Source organism: Panicum virgatum, chromosome 3N, assembly GCF_016808335.1.
Source record: "Panicum virgatum strain AP13 chromosome 3N, P.virgatum_v5, whole genome shotgun sequence".
Lineage (NCBI taxonomy): Eukaryota > Viridiplantae > Streptophyta > Magnoliopsida > Poales > Poaceae > Panicum > Panicum virgatum.
The window spans coordinates 49,890,768-49,908,613 of record NC_053147.1 but is presented as its reverse complement, the minus strand read 5'-3'; the positions used below and the strand labels follow the sequence as shown (position 1 = coordinate 49,908,613).

The following is a 17,846-nucleotide window of genomic DNA, read 5'->3' as shown; positions in this document are numbered from 1 at the left end:
TCAAAGCAATTATCTTTTTTTTTAGGTTTTAGTGAAGATACAAAATACAACTGGGATGACTGCTTCATTGTGTGCCTTTGCCTAGTTCTTTTAATCCAAAGATAAACAACTGACTTGCACAGATTACTACATGTTTTTTTGTCATCCAAGATTCATAGCCTATATATATCATACAGAAGACAACTGAGTGGAAACAATCATTATCAGGTTACATAAAATTCCAAACACACGAGAAACCAATACAAGTTGTTATGGCAAAGAAACTCCATCTACAGATACTCAGACCTGCAGGTTTTGATGTTTGATTATATCACTATGAGAATGACAAAACAAAACATAAAGAGCTAAACTCTTAACATAGACCAATTTCTGAATAATTTGGACACGAGAAGATTAGGTTACAGTTAGCGTTATAATTTAAATATAACTTGATATAATGAGTAGCACTAAACAAATAACATATGAGCCAAGCGATCATTCAAAGAGGACAAACATTGGAAGACAGACATAAACAACAGTATAAAAGGATGAGATAAGATCTCAGAAGAAGTAACAAAACAGAAACAACAGAATAATGGGCTCAACTCAAATTGGAACTACACAATCTCTGCAAATATTAGTTATTAGCCAACTATAGATAGCCACCAAAACGCTGCGTAAGAAAAATTGTGTGCTGGCAGGTGAAATAAAGGGGAGCTCTCTTAGCCAATGTTAGCCTGATAGCGCAAGACCATCACTAAGCATGTTGCAACTTTTTTGGATCATAGCAGCAGATATAACCAAGCATGCAAAATTGCAAGCTAACTTTCAGCAGATCTGTTAACTTAGTACCGCAATTGTCTAATATTGCAATGTCATATAGATCTGGAAACAGTACCAAAACAAGTTGAGTCATATGGATCGACAACACATATTGCCTCTGAAAGACCGACTACTTGTTCTTGCCGGACTTCTTCTTGCCCCCTGCCCCCGCGCCGGCGGCGCTGACCTGCGGGCGCGGGTGGCGCTCGGCCTCGGCGGCGTCGAGCCACTTGAGCGGGTTGCGGTTGAAGAAGGGCCAGTTGGGGACGGTGACGAGCGCCGTGAGCACGACGCCGGCGGCGTAGACGAGCAGCATGAGCTGGAAGTCCCCGCGCACGTAGCCCGCCAGGAACGCCGCCACGGCCGACGCCACAAGCAGCACCTGCATCAGCATCTCCGCGAGCTTCTGCCCCTGCCAATCCATCCTCTGCCACGAACCAAGAACCAAGATCCGAGTGAGCGAGATTGGGGCGCTCCAAGAAGAGGAGGAAAAAAAGAATGGATCTCCGATGGATCCCCGCAAGAACGACCCCCGATCTAAATGCTCCCGGCGCGGAAAAGAGGTATTCTTGCGGAGCTGAGACGGATCGAGGTAGGTGTTCCTTACCGAGGGAAGGGCGATGGTTCGGTGATGGCTTGAGGCCGGCGGACTGAGCAGAAGGGGAGAGGCGTCGACTGGGCTGGCGTCGGGTCGAGGGGAAAGGAGAAGAGGACGAATTAGACAAATGCGCAGGGGGCGTAGCTCATATTTTCGTCAAGGTCCTGAGGGCGCGTTTAGTTTGTGCCTCTCCTTTTACACACGTGTACGAAGTATTAAATGTAGTTAAATAACAAAACTAATTATATAGTTTGGATGTACACAGCGAGATAAATCTTTTGAGTCTAATTAGTATATAATTAGTCATAAGTGCTACAGTACCCCCCACTTGTGCTAATGATGCGGTCAAAGACCTCAAAAGATTCGTCTCGCAGTTTCCAGATGAGTTCTGAAATTAGTTTTTTAATTAATGTACGAAAAATCCTTCCGACATCTGGTTAAATTGTTGATTTGACAACAAATTTTTTTTGATTTTGGAACTAAACGCGCCCTGACTCCTGATGGCAAACACTCGAGGGTCCTTTCTACAATTTTTTGCGCCCAGAAAAAATTCCAATCCGTTCCGACCGAACAAATACATGGGCCGGATACGAACCTATTTTTAATCCGGACAAAAATACGGGTTGGGATTGAATTGCAACTTTAGCCTGGGCCGACCTGATAGCTTTTGAAATTAAAGCAACATAGGCACACAGCCCACTATTTTGACGGCCCAGCAACCCTAGCCCATCATCTAACTTGCACGTAGGCCAGCAGAGCAGGCAGGCAAGATGCGAGCGCTCGCCGCTTGGAGCGGACCGGCCTGCAGTCTGCAGATCCTGCCTGAAGCGAGTGGGGCCGAGTTGGGCCGGTCCTGAGTTTTTGTGCCCTGTTTGGTTCACAGTAGTGCACCTAGCGCTATAAAAAAAATTATATACTTGGAATACTAAATAAAGTATATTTACAAAACTTTTTCACATATAGATGCAACTTTGAGTTAAGAATCTAATGAGCGATGGAGTTAGTTTTATAAACTGTCTTTATTTAATATCCATAATTAATGGTCTCGAGGGTCTATGATGATGATGACACAAATATTATGCACAATAAATATTTATATCAAATAATGTCTATATAATGTCGTAGGAGTTTCATCTAATATTTAAATACGTGAACTTATTGCTGATGATATATATCAATATATCAATTTTATTCACCAACTTCTTCTAGATGCATATGCATAAAGTTACCATAACTTCTAGGTGATACCATTATTCTGAACATTTAAAAAATTTATAGGTAGTCCAAAGGTGGCTAGCTAGCTAGAAATTAAAAAGATATCAAATTAACTACAAAATATTACCGGTCATTGTGTAGGACTCTCAAATCCCACCAATATCCAAATTGATCAATTTTGATAATGGTCGAGCAATAATACTGATGATCCCATTGTCACTGATCGATAAAACATGAAATACAAATTATTCTAATTATTTGAGCTGGTGAGGATTAGGACCAGCTTAAACTAAAAATAAAAATTCCTACCTTGCGGTCGTGTAGGTACTTGAGGATGGGTAAACATTAAATTCTGAAATGTATCATGTGGCGTTCCGAACACAGCTAGAACACAGCTAGAAAAAGCATCATTAGTACGGGCGGCCAGGCCCTTACCGGCCGGCCGGTACTAAATAGACCTCTATTTAGTACTGGTTGTGGCGCTTGGTACTAAATATACTAGCACTTACAAAAAAAATACATCCAGAATTAATGCGCATGACATGAGGTTCGAATATGTGACCTGTGGCCTCACGCGTAGTCTCCTCTACCATCCCACCCACACAGCACATGTGAGTACATAGAAAATGCTATCCTTTTAAAGTAACCGAGACGGACCATTTAGTACTGGGCTATAGCCATTTAGTACCGAGTGGTGTTATGGCCCGGTACTAAATGGCTGGGGGGCCGGAAGCCATTTAGTACGGGGTTATAACACCAACCGGTACTAAATGGTGGTATTTAGTACCGGTTGATGTTGAAAACCGGTATTAAATGGCTTCGGGAGGCACTGTGCTGTAGAACCGGTACTAAATTGGCATTAGTATCGGGTTTAAAGCACTCGGTACTAATCGGAGGTGGACGAATGCCTCTTTTTCTAGTAGTGGAAGAGTTCCACAGAGCTATCGCCAAAGAGCTTATAGAGTAGATGAACAATCAACCAGGGTAGCCGATCTGATTGTGCAAGCTGTGTTTAAAGCAACAAAGCTTGGGAGCGACACTTAGACCTAGATCCAATAGGGGTATGGTGATGAAATCATGGTAGAAAGCCAATAGATGTAATAGATCTAAACTGTATCACTTGTGATAAAAAGCTTATAACAAACTAGACTAAATGGATTAATCTAACAAGAACAGGTAATTATTGATAGCGAAGGGGCTCATGGTGCAGTGGCAAAGGCCACTAATCGGGGTGCTCCCGCCCAGGGTTCAAATCCTAGGTGCCGCACCTAATTAAGCTTTAGGGTTTCTCTTAAAGTATTTCTATAAAAAAACAAGCAATTATCGATAACTAGTGAATAAATTAGATCTAGCTAGTAGAATCCGATTGGTTTTTGCTCCCACGTCATCCTGCTGGACGACGGGCGGCTCTCGGTTCCCTGCCCCTGCCTCAGACAACCGCCCCCTCCTAACCCTGCCCTCGCCGCTATCGCCGGAGCTGCCCGCCGGAAGTCCGGCGAGCAGTGAGGAGGGCGGGGCGAGGCCATCAGCTCGCCCCCTCCTTTCCCTCCTCCCCTTCTCTATCTCCTCACTGCAGCAGTGGACATGGCTGGCGTCTAGATCCTTGCTGGAGATGGCCAGATCCGCATGGAGGAAGGTCGGATTCGCGTGTGTGGATGCTGGATCTATGCTTTCTCGGGTTCGAACACTGCGGGCGTGGGACTGGTCGATTAGGATAGATGGTGGGCGCACTCGAGCTTCGCGACGGGCCTGCCCCTCAGTGTGGACGGCGGCGCTGGTGGCCATGGCTGACGCGACCAGCTTCGCGACGGCGCTGGTGTCCATCGACTGGTGCAGCCTAGTGGTGACGGCGGAAGCTGGCATGGCCCGGCAGCGACAACGGCGGTTGGTGTGGCCCGGCGATTACGGCGGTGTCCATGGCTAGCTCGGCTCAGCTTCGCGGCGGAACAAACCTGGTGCGGTCCGGCGGTGATGCAGGACCAGCGGCGACGTCGGTGTCCACGATTGGCTCTTCGCAACAGCCGCATGGCAACGTGGCTCGGCTCAGCTTCATGCGGTCCTTGTGCTTTGCACTACAGTATGTCGGCAGCACCGTGGTGTGTGCCGACAAAGTTTTGCTCAGGTGTATCCTAGCATCACCGTGTTGGCGTTGTTGGATGCGACCGAGCAGAGGCTCACCAGTAGCACCGTGGTGGTGGGGCTGGTGGCGTCGGCCGTCTCATGCACCGTGATCGATATAGGTGAAACCCCATCCCTACTTGGGACGGAACTGATGGCGCCACTAGCGTCATTTCTTTCCTGAAGTGACGTTGAGTATCTCTGGCGCGGACCGGACCTTGGTGGCAAGCAATTGGCTTTGGCTGCAGCATTTTTCTTTCTTTCTATTTTCCTTTTTCCAAAAAAAGAAAAAAAATAAAATTGTTGCTTGTGTTGGGGTGGCTCGCATCGAGGACCCAATCCGACCGGGCATGGTGTGCAGAGGCTCTGATCGATGACTCAATCCAACAGGGCAGAATGAGTCGTGGCTTGGGTCGATGTCCGAATCTGACCTAGGATCTCGAATTTGAGAGGAGTTGTGCGGCCTTATTGATGGGTGGTGGTGTCATTGTGGTTATTGTTGTGCCTAGTCTGGACATTGTTTCTTCTTTTTAATATAATCGGTAGCTCTCATGTCCGTGTTGTTTCAAAAAGAAATACCTACCTTGCAGCTCCTCTACTTCTTGCCTTGTCTTGCATTTGCCTGCGGTCGAACGCTTATCTGTTGGAATTGACAACGATGACTCTAGGAGACTAAGAAACAAACTATCGAGATGTAAGAGATATATCTTCTGTTACGCACAAGGAAGCTATCCACAAGGAAAGAAGAAGTCTGACTCCTATTAGCATTTCTCTGTAATCCTACTAGAATCTTGTAACTGACTAGTATCCCACCCCTTATAGTATATAAAGGAGGGTAGGGGTACCTAGATCTTCACAACAAATTCAAACCTAAACTAGGGCAACACAATACCCAAGTGCAGGGCGCAATATACAACACCCCAAACAGGATGTAGGGTATTACACTACTTCAATGACCCAAACCTGTCTAAATATGTGTCTTGTGTCCTTGTGTTTACCATCAGGTTTCAGATCCAGCGATCCCTCACCAAACAATCTCCTATCTTAGGGTATCGTTAGGTAGGATGGCGGTAAAAGCAGGGACATGAGAAGAATCAACGGAGGCACGCTGCCAGTACGTACGCTGCTAGGATGAGAATGAGTGACGAGTCTGTGAATCACAATCGGCCGCCACGACACGCTATGTGACGCCTGTGCACTTTCCATCATGCCAATCATGTCGAAAAATAAGGGACAATCCAAGGGACATGTGGACAGGGATCACAATTCATGAAGATAGGAAACTCAAAGATGCAGCATAGAAGCTGCATCATTTTGTTGCTCAAATCCTAGTACCTACAGCGTATACACTACTTCAATGACCCAAACCTGTCTAAATATGTGTCTTGTGTCCTTGTGTTTACCATCAGGTTTCAGATCCAGCGATCCCTCACCAAACAATCTCCTATCTTAGGGTATCGTTAGGTAGGATGGCGGTAAAAGCAGGGACAGGAGAAGAATCAACGGAGGCACGTTGCCAGTACGTACGCCGCCAGGATGAGAATGAGTGACGAGTCTGTGAATCACAATCGGCCGCCACGACACGCTATGTGACGCCTGTGCACTTTCCATCATGCCAATCATGTCGAAAAACAAGGGACAATCCAAGGGACATGTGGACAGGGATCACAATTCATGAAGATAGGAAACTCAAAGATGCATCATAGAAGCTGCATCATTTCGTTGCTCAAATCCTAGTACCTACAGCGTATACAACTACTTGATATTTGGGGGCCCGGGGCAGCCGCCCCTCTCCCCCCTCCCCCAGGCCGGGCTTGGGGGTGAGTGCTTCTTCACAGCAGGTGGCGGCTTGGGGTGTGACTTACCTCAATGCTCGCGGACCGTCCTACAACATGGAGATGCAGAAGAACAAGAAGATGAAGAAAGGGGGTGACCATGACGGCGCAAGCTAGCCAGAGAAAGCGAGCGGCTACGGCAGTGCGCCAGTGTGGAGCAGATGAAGTGGAACCACTAGAAATTCCTGGGTTTCCCACTGCTGTTTTCTTTCCCTATGGAAAATTAAGATATTCTAGGGATGATTTTATTCCCTAGAACAAATGAGCAAAACCATAGGGAAACATTAATATTCCCTAGGAAGGTATGGATTCCTAGGGAGAAACTAAGAAGATAGTCCTAGTACTATCCATGTAAGCGCCATGGTAGCATTGGACACTAGGAACGTTTACAGTTTCGTAGGGAATCCCTTCAGCTGCCCCCAAACCCTACCTGCCGTGCGCAACTGATTTTGAACCCTACCTGCCATGGTGGCACTACCTTTTGCTTCCACGTATTGTAGTGACTTCTTTGAGCTGTCTAAGACTGATTTTGAGCAAGTGTCACGTATGGTTGTCATTAAGCACAGGTAAATAAATTGAAGTGAACACAAACTGAAACCGACAAAATGAGAGTAAAAAATTGAAATTGAAGCTGCAAAGTTTCATGACATTACAATACCCAGATCAATAAACTCAACCAGTTTCATGACTGCTAGATAAAGTAAAGACAACTTGTTCAGTACAATCACAAAAAGACTAATGTGAACTGAACTAAAACTGGCTGCATCTAGATATTCAAATGCCTGGTAGGAACCTTCATCTTACGATCTTCATAATACTGCTGCTGTTAGTAGGTCATTGTGTTCAAATCCAAAGCCATAATTTTGTCCTCTTCGAGCTCTCTTTGGAACTCAAACTTTTCTCCAATTTGATCCTTTCTTCCTGCAGATCAAAGGCTTTGTTGCACCTCTCTTCTTTCTTCAAGTCTCTCTCAATGTCAGCTTCTTTTTTCTTTGCCATTAGGTAGTCAACTGATGCTTCGATGCTTGAACGTTGCCATAGCTTCTGTTTCTCCTTCTTTCCATCAGGTCTTCCCAATGGATCACCATCAGCACCACCAACAGCAGGGGCAGTAGGAGGGGCAAATGATGCAAGAGATGAATTTGCCACTATCTTTTGTTTCTTATTACTTGTTTTATTTGCACTTCCAATTTTCTTCCTCTTATCCGTCCACTTGGGGTCTTGGGCTTATCCTTTAGGATTTTCCAGCAAATGCAAGTAGGCAAACTTCCTGTGCTTCTTATCTTCAGCCTTGAAGAGTGTACGTGCATTTGTGATTTGCACAATTGAAACCAACATAAACATGAAAATAGAGACAAATGATCATAACTGACAAATAAAATGTTTGCAGAAAATGAAGTGATCATCAACTGAGCAACCACTGTGGTTCCTATCCTCAGTCCTGGGCATACATCCACAAAACACATTCACATCATGGTGTATACCGGACCAACCTTCATTAAAGAACCATATGTACGATTTGACTCAAACTTCTTGTTTCCGTGGAAATATTCATGTATTCTTCTCCAATAAGCCCCCTTTGATTGATCAACTCCTAGAGTAGGATCCATGCCCACATTTGGCCAAGCTGACACAAAAATTATGTCCTCCTCATCTTTGAAATTTTTGCTTCTCCCTTGACAACTCTTGGCTGATGCAGGAGCATGATTGATGGTTGGACCAGTAGGAGGTGTAGGATGCTAAGATTCTTTACCATCATTCACAAGGAGGTCAGTGAAAATACCCTATATCTGTACCTCCTCTAACAGAAAAAAATTGTAAATCAGTTCTGCAAATTATATATCAGTTTGTAACCATCAAACATAAAATCCGTGTAATTAGATTTGCTATAACAGAGTCTGCTATTCAATTTATAACCCTGAAAAATAGAATCTGTGTAAATAAATATTGAGTTAACAGATTTTCATGCATAGGTTTTCATGTTCATTATTCAAAAGGTTGACTGATTTTCGTTTCTGAACACACTGGGATGATATAGACTACCAACTCTTGACACTAGGATGTTGTTCTCAGTCCCACCATTATACAAGCAAGAGACAAGAAGGCCAACTTTAAAATATGGGAATCACTACAGCAATGTCTTGTTTAATGCTACTTATAGCCGGCAGCAAACAACAAAACAACAATTTGGAGCTATTTTTTAGCAATAAAACTGCAGAGCAATCTTAATTACATGCAAAACATTTTGAGTTTACCATTGCTCATGTGAGTCTGAAAGTTGTCACCAGTGCACCCCTCCTCCAAGTGGAATCGGTGAGCATCTAGGAGATCCTCTGGCAGCCGGCCATGGAAGCTTGATGGTGGTACCACACGACGGCGCATCAGTCCAACGTCGGCTTTAGCTCCCTCTGGACGACCCCCCCCTCAGAACTGCGATAGGGGAACACTCCCCTCGGATCCATCCCACACACCGCCTTCCCTAGCAGTTGTTGAATGAGGATGGGGCAGCCTAAACATGGCGAGGCGATGGTGGCTCGACGCAGGAGCGGCAGAGGCGGCGGAACAAGGGAGCAACGACAACAGGGAGTGCGTGTTGGCCAGGATGCGACGGTGGCTGCACGTAGGATTGGGGTAGCGATCAACGGTGGCTGCATGCTGGATTGGAGTGGCGAGGCGCGGCAGCTCCACGCGGGAGAAGAAGAGGGCGCGAGGGCAGCAGAGAACAGGGGCGTGGGAGAAATTGGGTGGGAGATCCCGTGGGAGCGCCGAATCGCGCGCCAAATCGGAAAGTAGCATGCAGAACGTGGGGATGGTGAGGTGAATCGACTCAGGAAACTTGGCTAGCCGGTTGGGGGATGGCGAGCAGGATGAAGAAGCGAAGTTGAAAGCGATACTGTTGGAACTGTATTTTACCGATATTTCTCCAATTTTACCTAGTAATCTTATTTTAGCTAGTCTTTTGGAGTAGCAGTGTACTCTTTTCTTCCTACTCCATCCATCCAAAAAAATAAGTCACCGTTCAAATTCTACGACAAATTAACAAAAAAGTAAAATGACCATATTTATGTATATTTATTATATATATTTAGCACTAATTGATTTTTGCATTTCCATGAACTTCTAAATAGAATAAGATGGCTTATTTATGAAACAAATTTTAAATCTTAAAATGACTCTTTGTTTGGACGGAGGCTGTACATGGACATCCATCACTGGTGTTGTGTCCTCAACGAGCCAGCAGTACGTGGAGTAGTACGTGTGGCCAACGCAAGAGTGGACAGCGCGCAAGGTGGCACGGACCACACACTCCACCCGTCACCACTCACCACGTGCTCGGTACGCTGTCACTGTGTGTCGTCCTCGATCCCTGGCCTAGCACGTGCAATTGATCAACGATAAATGAACGCACCTAGTGGTCTACGCCAATGTCCCTCCAAACAAACAACGCGGTTGGCTGGTGCTCACTGCTGGTGGGAGACTGGAGGAGATTCAGATCGAGCTGCCCTTTCGATGAAATCCTCGGTTGGCCATGAATTAACAAGGGGTTACCCCCACACAGGCGGTGCATTGCGCACTCGTCTAAGAGCATCACCAAAAGTATCCAAAAAATAGAGTAAAAATAATCCTGATTATAGAATCTTGCTAGAAATTATTGGAAGTTAAAAAAACACCTATTCCAACAGTTCCAAAAATACTTTTTTTAAAAAAAATAAACGGTGACAATCATCATGAGGTGGGCCTAGATCTTTGATTTATCTCACGGTAGTTGTAACGAACTCTGCATCTTCTTTTTTTTTACTCTGGCCGCACCGTTCGCATATTTTACTGCATCACCGCCGCCTGCTTTGGCCAAGCACACCATGCACCCTAGCTCTTTATCTGCCACGAACAAACGAAACGTGCTACAGTATACTACAGTGTTTTTTCACCCCGCTACAGTAATTTCGGGGGAACTAAACACAGCCAAAGACATTTGCAGCCTACAAAATGTGCAAAGTCTATTGGATTGATCATCATCGGATGACGATGGAGTACTCTTAATAACAGGCGTTTGTTGATCCTCTGGCAGGCTAATGAAGTCATCCAAAGGAAGGTCATCATTGCCCTCCAGCATGTCAGTTCAGTATCCTTGTCCTTCCATTGTCAATCAAACTGGATGCACTATGTAGCTATATATCTTACGGGATAAGCTTCTTCACAAACAGTTGAGTACATACATAGTATAATGATGATGCACCTTAAAGTGCCAAGTGAATTGGCAAGTTATATCAGACGTTTTGGTTAATATGACAGCATGGCCCATGAGCATGCGGTTCTCCTTTTCCCTGTCATGTTTTGACCAATGGTGGAACCAGTAAAATCATTGGAGGCAATAGAGAACTAAATTACTTTGATAGAAAGGCTTTGTTTAGTTACATCAATCGATGGATCAAATAAACAGGATCAATTTTCCTGCTCCAACAATGTACATTGTTTTGCCACGTCTATTACAGGAAAATAAAGACATATAGTAGAGCAAAATAAAGTCACGTCTACTAATCAACACCGAGAATGAATAGAGTCAAATGTATTGAAACAACGGAAGTTCAGTATCTAGCCAACAGGATGCAAATCGAAACAAAACTCATATCGCAGGCACAATAACGGGCTAATTTTTACCTTAAGGATCATCGCCGGGGAAGACAATCCAGAGGGTGCGTGATTGGGCGGTGGGGAGCCGCCGCCATAGACAGATTGGATCTAACACCGGACAGACGGGAGCTTGCTCCGGTGATACGGGGGACCCTGTGTGAACTGGACGGAGGGGCACGGTAGAAAGATACTGTGTGTTGTTGTACCGGTCGCCCAACATGTCCTAGAAGGTGCAAGGAGCACGATGGCGACTAGATTGGAAGGAAGATGAAGCGCTGCTATAGAAATTAAAAATAGCGCAAGTGGGAGGGAAAATGCGCGGGGAGGCACGCTGGGAGTGAGAGATGGCGGGTGGAGCGTGCAGGGTCAGTGGATATCTGGCCCTGACGAGGTTAGTTTTGGGTGAGCCAAAAAAATAATTAGGCAGAAGATTTTATCACTGTTAGAGCATTGATTTTCAGCTTTTTATCCAAAACTTATTTTTGGCAGTATTTTTTGGGCACACTTGGAGATGATCTAACGACTTATTAGGCGCGCTCCGCATGAACGTGCATGCGTCAAGCACTACAAACATGCTCAGCCATGGCACGAACGCTGGCTTAGCTTATTCAAAGCACTAATTATCAGGATTACAAACATAGCCATCGCCTCCATAGTGCGACAAGCGTTATTCAATGTTCCTGATTCTCATCACTCCACTGTAAAAGCATCCATTGTCGAAGCCCGTAAGTGCCCCTGATGAATAACACCTGCAGAAAAGTTTTACGTGGGCAATTATCAAACACAACATCATTCCTTGCGATCCATATTGCCCAACAAAGCACTGAAGTCACAGATAACAAATTTAAAGATGAATTTAGACTTGCTCACCTAGACATTGGGGGCGAAAGGATCCTCGGGAGACCACTCGATCGATAAGATTTTATCATGTGGCACGCCAATGTCTAAAAGGACTCCGGTGATTAGCTGTGAAGCAGAGGGGGTACGTCATCAGTGTAACCATTGCATTGATTTTGCTCGAAGAGCACCCATATTCAGGACAAGTAGCATAATGTATGTACTTCCGAAAACGATGAGGTGCACCTGATTTAGGAATCAGGAGAACAGGCAAATACTACCAAATTCATCTAACTGTTGAGGTGCAACGAAGAGCAAAGGGGTCCAGGTAGCGAAGGCAATGAAGAGCATACGTGAATAGAAACCCAACTGAGCTGGCAAGAACGGCATGCAAATTAAGCTGCCCAGGTTTCAGAGTGTCCGAACTCAAAATCAAGTTTGCAGTAGGGTCATGTAAACTGTATATAAAACTCAGACAAAAATAAAAGTAAAATAACGCCCAATTTTTACTACTGTGACTGTCCCGCCCATCCTACCTCACATACTGTAATTATTAGAAAGATACTAAAACACATTTTAGCAACTAAGGAATGTGCCCATACATCCTCGGTCTATGTTTGGGACCAAGTGATCCAAATTTTTTCATAGGCCCAATGCGCATGATGGTAAGGTCGTTATGCAAAAGGACCCTAAAACAACATATATCCGCACCTCTTTCGATGAAGGCGGTGCAACAATTACGGCTCCCATAGAAAGTGGATTTACTGCTATCTCACCCAGGTTCTGTTCCAAGAAAGGTTCCTGCAAAATTAATGTCGTTAATTAGAAGGATGTATATATATATATATATATATATATATATATATATATATATATATATATGTATGTATGTACCAGAAAACCTGTAACAAGACAAAACAATGTTGGATCATTTCTTGTATTACCAGAATTTGTTGTGTCCGCGTTACTACTTTAACTCCAGTGTTCTCCCATTTCTTGAAACGGTCCTGTCAGGCATAAAATTGTATGTGTTTGTTATGAACTGGAGGCTTCTCAAGTGAATACAGGATTTGCATACAGCACATAGGGGAAAATTCTCCAACCTGGTATGGCATAGATTGCAGATCTTTGGCAGCATAATAAAGTATCACATTATTTCTTTCAGAGGCAGCAATACCAAACTCGATAAGTGAACGAATCGGACTGCATTAAAGATACACAAGGTTAGTATGATAAAAAATAGTATGATTTACGCCAAGTAACTACGAGGAGAATTCGCTATGCATCGACCTGATCCCCACCCCGACGGCGAACAGGAGCAGGGTCTCCGCCGCCGCCGGCGGGTTTATGTGCTGGATGGCGAACCCGCGCCCCATGACGGGGCCGAGCTCCACAACCTCGCCGACGCGGAGCTTGGACAGCTGCTCCGACGTGGTCCCCGGCACGGGCTTGACGAGCAGATCGAACTGGAGCCCGGAGCGCGGCGCCGAGGAGATGCACATGTACGCCGGGGAGAGCTTCTCCCCGGAGGGGACGCGGGCCAGGAGGTACTGCCCTGGGGTCGTGTACGCGTCCACGAGCGCCGGGGCGCCGGAGAGGTCGAGGGTGATGAGGAAGATGGACTCGTCGTCGGTGGCGGGGCCGATGGCGGCGACGGGCGCGCTGGTCCAGCGCTGGATGGCGCCCTTCCGGGCGGCGCCGCCCTGCTGCGTCTGGACACCCGCCCCCTGCGTCTGGACGGCGCGGACCGTGGGCAGGGACCGGGGGCGGCGGCGGAGGGATGGGAGCGCGTGCGCCGGGAGCGGAGAGGCGGAGGCGACGGGGGAGGAGTGGACAAGGGGAGGCGCCAGGAGCGTGGAGATGACGCCAGCGGATGCCATTGCGACGGACTGATCACTACTACTGAGGGACGGTGGGAGGCGCCGGTCGCGAGAGCTCAAGGAAGACTACCAAGTGATCACTGATGGAGGAGAGTGATGACTGACTTGGTGGCATGGCAATGCGCCCGGGCGCTGCCGCTTTATAGTGGCGCGGGCCACAGGGGTGTAGGGGACACGTGCTACACGCCGGGGCTCGGACAAACGGCGTGGCCTACGGCATTAATTGGTCCCTCGATCGTGGCCCGGCGGTGACTGCATGCACTGTACTAGGGCTCGTTACGTCCATGAAAAAAAATTGCAATTTTAGAGACTCAAAAGAATAACTCTATCAAAAGAGTGATGGCAACACCGAGGCTAGGGAGGACAGACCGATTGCTCGACGCACAAGCGGAGTTGCCCGAGGTCCATTGGAAATCAAGGTGAAGGGGCAAAACGAAAAGCTTTAGTCCTCTGAAAGTGATCGGGTGCTCTAGCCTAAGAGGGGGAGGGGGTGAATTAGGCACTAATAAAAACTTAGACCTATGGCTCCAACTAGTTTGCACAAAGCTTAAACTAAAACAAGCTATCTAGATGTGCAACTAGGTTGTTTTAGTGTAAAACCCCTATCCCAAAAGAGTTTAGCAACCTATAGCCTTTCCTATCAAGAAACTATTCTATGAAAGTAAAGGCATACAAATTACTAGAATGAAATGCGGAAGCTTAAAGAGCGGGATAGGAGATAGCAAACTCTTGACGCGGGTGTTTATCCCGTGGTTCGGTTAGCCACAAAGGCACACCTACATCCACGTTGTTGTAGCACTCACTAAGAGTATTGCTACTCGGCCACCAAGTCTCTTCCGTGAACACAATCACGGTCACCTTGGCCCCGGGTTCCACTAAGGAGCTTCTCCACAAAGGATGGGGGTCTCCACGTCCCCCGCACAAAGGTGTCGTCGCCGCTCCACACCAAGTCGGAGGGTCAATGACGTTGCCGGCGAGCTCCACGCTCCAAGGTGCCGGCGCACCAAGCTCTTGTTTTGGTTCACTAATGAACCACAGCACAAAGGCTCTAAGCCTTGCAAACTCACTCACTAAGAGCTAATCCTTTACACAACACTCTCAAAGTGTGCTAAGGGCTAAGGATATGATCTTGATGCTTTTGTATGGCTTGGAGATGTTCTTGGGTGTGTGTGGGATGTCCAGCAACTCCAGCAAGCTTCAAATGGCCGGGGTGAGGCGTATATATAGGCCACCAAGTCTTGTAGCCGTTGCTCCAACGGTTAGCTGAAAATCTACGTACCACCGGAAGAACCGATGCCTCTTGGCAGGGTAGCGTCGGTTCATCCGGTCACTCATAACACGAAGTAGCCGTTGGACTCCTGATGGCTGACGCAGAGACCACCGGTTGAACCGATGCTTTGCACCGATGCCTCACCGGTTCAACCGGTGCTGAAGGAATCTTCTCCTGGACGCTGACGTCATTACACCGGTGGTATGCACCGAGGTGGTATGCACCGATGCCCCATCGGTTGAACCGGTGCCGAAGACACTTCTACTGGGCACTTGACATCGTCTCTGGTACAAAGGACGCCCAATGCACCGATGCCCTATTTTGGACCGTCGGTTCAACCGGTGCCTATAGGCTGACTTGGCTTCGATTCCCTTCTGCACCAAGGTATTATGGCGTCGGTTCTTCCGACTACCACCGGATGCTCCGATGCCCTGGCGTCGGTTCTTCCGGTGCTCCTGAATCGAAGAGCTTTCAGGGCGCTGCCCTGAGACCCGCGAGGGGCGGCTCCCCCTCGACCCCCGTCCGCTAACCGGGTAGCGGAACCCCCGTAGGGGCTGCCCTTCGGGCCTTGCTACGCCTATTTTCTCTTTCTCTTTGTCATCACTTGAACCTAAAAGTCTGAGAATGATCATCTTAACAATCATATTAGTCCAAGTGTTGTGTTGTCATTCGATCACCAAAATCACTCGAAATGGCATAAATGGTGCCATGTTCGTTACATCCTCCCACTCCCTTACACGCATCCATCACTAGTAACAGTAAAATTTAATGGAATGGTAGTGAAGAGATGAAACATTAAATTCTTATGGTAATGAAGGGGTTGCTTAATTTTTAAAGGCATTGAAGAAATTGCTATTATTTTTGGGTGGCATATACGGAATTCTCTAGAAAAATTTGACCACGTGGTTCAATGCAAGATTATGATGCATTTTGCTGACATAAAAATTTCTTAAAATTATCCGGGATACAGCCGGAAAGTGGCGGAGGGAGCACGTGCAGTGTAAGCAAACAGACAGACGGTGCCCAACTAATGGTACGACGTAGTTGCAGCTAGCACACGGGACTAGTGATGTAAGAAGAAAACGAGCAAATGCCGCTCCAGGACAATAATGTGTATCGAGGATAGTATCTAGGCCTCTGTTTTGCTCGCCGTCGGTAGGCGGCGGTGGAGCTTGGTCTCCGGGAGTGGCAGTCGTGCCGGAGCCACTTCGTCGGCGAATAAGCTTCTTCGCCGGTGACGATGAAGGTGTCTTATGCATCCTCTCCGGTGGATCTTTTGTGAGGTCTGTGTGCCTCTCTTGTGCCGGGGGATTTTTGTTGTTCTTGTTGTTTGATTTCGATCGGATGGTTGGGGCGACGAACAATCCTCTGCGGCTTCTTTTCCTTCTGCTCTTGGCTGCTGTTGGTGGCGGAGCGGAGAGGGGCGCCTGGACCTCTGATGGGAGGACGGTCTTTTTCCCCGGCGTCGTAGGTGGTGCATATGACGGCGGCGTGAAGCTTTTGTTTCCCCTGGTCTTCAACAGCGACGGTGGTGGCGCCGACATCGACTCGGCTGAAGATTCAAGGCGGAGGTTGTGCTCCTCCTGGGGCTTCTTCTTCCGCGTCGGTGAGTTGCTCACTGGCGGCGGATTTTGTGTCGGAGGATTCTGGTTGCTTTTTCCGTTTGATTTTGGTCGAATGGAGGAGGTGACGATGAATCTTATGCGGCTTCTTTTCCCTCTGCTGCTTGCTGCTGTTGGTGGCGAGGCAGAGTGGAATTTCTGGACCATTCGATTCGTTTTCGGATGGGTCCTTTCATGGAGCAGGAAGGATGAGGAAGTTTCGGCTCGATCCCGCCTGCAGGAATGTTGGTCGTTGTTCTATGGGCACAGTTTCTCGGCCTGCTTGCTGAGCGTTTGCCTTTGCGACCTCCTATTCGAATCTTCATATAGGTTAGAGTTGAGTTTGAAGCTTTTTCTGATTTTCTGCTGTGTCAATGGGTGTAACTAGGCGTAATTGTGGCTCATGAGCTGGCCATATAGGTGTTTTAGTGCGAGTATGGTGGGTGAGTGGCGGTCTATAGCCCCACCATTTTGTTGGGAGACACCTTGTGTCTTATTGTAACAATGTTCATGAGTAATGAATGAAACACCCTGTCTAAAAAAAGACAATAATGTGTATCTCGTGCTACATACCAGTCCGCGGTCACATCAATTATTACTGTGGTGGCAAGGTACACTGAATTATTGCACTTGACCTATTGCTATCAGAGGCAGGGTGCAATCACCCGGCAGGCATCGATGCTGCGAGCCATAGCATGCGGCCGGAGCATGCATACTACAACTACCACGCAATGCGCCCGGGCGCTGCCGCTTTTATAGTGGCGCGGGCCACAGGGGAGTAGGGGACACGTGCTACACGCCGGGGCTCGGACAAACGGCGTGGCCTACGGCATTAATTGGTCCCTCGATCGTGGCCCGGCGGTGACTGCATGCACTGTACTAGGGCTCGTTACATCCATGAAAAAATTTGCAATTTTAGAGACTCAAAAGAATAACTCTAGCATATACTAGTATACCTCTTGAGCTCGTGTGGGACTCACTTTAGGGATCACGTGGAATAATAATGACAGTGAAAAAAATCGTTGGCCGGGTACAGACACGTGAGTACAGGTAGCTGTT

The 17,846-nt window shown here is 47.0% G+C and overlaps 2 protein-coding genes and 1 pseudogene across 2 annotated transcripts; all 3 read right to left on the bottom strand.

Moving 5' to 3' along the window:
• Positions 1–717: 717 nt before the first annotated feature.
• Positions 718–1,555, bottom strand: LOC120666097 (probable signal peptidase complex subunit 1). Its single transcript, XM_039945885.1, has 2 exons — positions 1,409–1,555; positions 718–1,228 (listed from the first exon to the last, which is right to left on the bottom strand). The coding sequence occupies exon 2, from the start codon at positions 1,223–1,225 to the stop codon at positions 932–934; it is 294 nt and encodes a 97-aa protein (XP_039801819.1). The 5' UTR covers positions 1,226–1,228; positions 1,409–1,555; the 3' UTR covers positions 718–931.
• A 5,778-nt stretch (positions 1,556–7,333) lies between these two features.
• Positions 7,334–8,968, bottom strand: LOC120667856 (annotated as a pseudogene).
• Positions 8,969–11,618: 2,650 nt separating this feature from the next.
• Positions 11,619–14,043, bottom strand: LOC120666096 (fruit protein pKIWI502-like). Its single transcript, XM_039945884.1, has 6 exons — positions 13,327–14,043; positions 13,140–13,239; positions 12,981–13,043; positions 12,748–12,837; positions 12,070–12,165; positions 11,619–11,948 (listed from the first exon to the last, which is right to left on the bottom strand). The coding sequence occupies exons 1-5, from the start codon at positions 13,914–13,916 to the stop codon at positions 12,070–12,072; spliced, it is 939 nt and encodes a 312-aa protein (XP_039801818.1). The 5' UTR covers positions 13,917–14,043; the 3' UTR covers positions 11,619–11,948.
• Between the last annotated feature and the right edge of the window lie 3,803 nt (positions 14,044–17,846).

Coding starts and splice junctions, on each gene's coding strand:
- LOC120666097 (XM_039945885.1), bottom strand. CDS start 1,225: ATGGATTGGCAGGGGCAGAAGCTCGCGGAGATGCTGATGCAGGTGCTG.
- LOC120666096 (XM_039945884.1), bottom strand. CDS start 13,916: ATGGCATCCGCTGGCGTCATCTCCACGCTCCTGGCGCCTCCCCTTGTC. Junction 13,044..13,139: donor TGCAATCTATGCCATACCAG/GTTGGAGAATTT, acceptor TATGCCTGACAG/GACCGTTTCAAGAAATGGGA. Junction 12,838..12,980: donor CGCGGACACAACAAATTCTG/GTAATACAAGAA, acceptor TTAATTTTGCAG/GAACCTTTCTTGGAACAGAA.